The following is a 933-nucleotide window of genomic DNA, read 5'->3' on the forward strand; positions in this document are numbered from 1 at the left end:
GGCTTTGGATTGCCTGGAGCGTCAATCGCTGTTGAATTTCGGTGATGTGCCCGTCTTTCAGTTGCTGGACGACACACAAGTTGCTGAAGTTTTTCGATTTTATCGCGCCTTTGTTGAAACTTTCCGTGATTACAACTTCTGGCTAGAGGGCGAGTCATTTGCATTCGCGGAGGATCATGTATTGGAACATTTTCATCTGACGTCGAAGCGAATTCTATTCTATGCCGTGGCTCAGCAATATTGTGGACGAAATGACGCCTGGTATGGGCTGCTGATAAATCGGAGCTTCATGAATATGCCACAGTTTGAAGCAGCCTTCGAGTGTGATGCGGAGGCACCGATGAATCCGTTAGTCAAGTGCATGATCAATCACTGCGACTAATGTACAATAGTTAGTACTAAGTACTATAAGGAAATTTATGTTTCTTAGCTTAAGTGATAACTGTTAGAGAAAGGCACTTAGTCAAATTGGAGGATGATAAAAATAAAGTAGTGTACAATGAATACAATGAAAGGCGCTATATATGTATCTGGTTGATACGAGTACAAATCCTAAACGTATAACTCTAAACTATAAATGCACAGGTATGTCATAACAAGAGACAGTGTGACCTGAAAGGTCTTTTGCATCTCACCCGCAGAGTAGCCTAATTTCTTCTTCTTTATTGGCGCTATAACCGCCTAAGCTGCCCTGAGTCCAGCTAACTAGTACCTGCCATTTTTTAACCTTCACGACGAATGGGTTCCTTATGCCACAATGGAGGTAAGTGAATGTCCGCTACATCCCCAAGGTCGAGAGAAAACCAGCAGACGAACCAAAGTCATGCTCACCCATCAGTCGTACATCTTTTCTACTAAAAGCCCTCTGCTATGGTTCATCGTTGTAGACAAACTTCTCTGCCTTTTTTGCTAAATTAGCTTCGATGTTCAGGG

At 42.8% G+C, this 933-nt stretch overlaps 1 protein-coding gene across 1 annotated transcript; it reads left to right on the forward strand.

The window, feature by feature from the left end:
• On the forward strand, positions 1-496 carry LOC118745992 (the record flags this gene model as incomplete). The annotated part of the gene is given in 1 exon segment (XM_036479706.1): positions 1-496. A coding segment is annotated over 1 exon segment (382 nt), but the record flags the coding sequence as incomplete, so codon positions are not given.
• Positions 497-933: the final 437 nt, after the last annotated feature.

Source organism: Rhagoletis pomonella, unplaced genomic scaffold (genome assembly GCF_013731165.1).
Source record: "Rhagoletis pomonella isolate Grant_MI unplaced genomic scaffold, Rhpom_1.0 Rhpom_scaffold_00001, whole genome shotgun sequence".
NCBI classification, from domain to species: Eukaryota; Metazoa; Arthropoda; class Insecta; order Diptera; family Tephritidae; genus Rhagoletis; species Rhagoletis pomonella.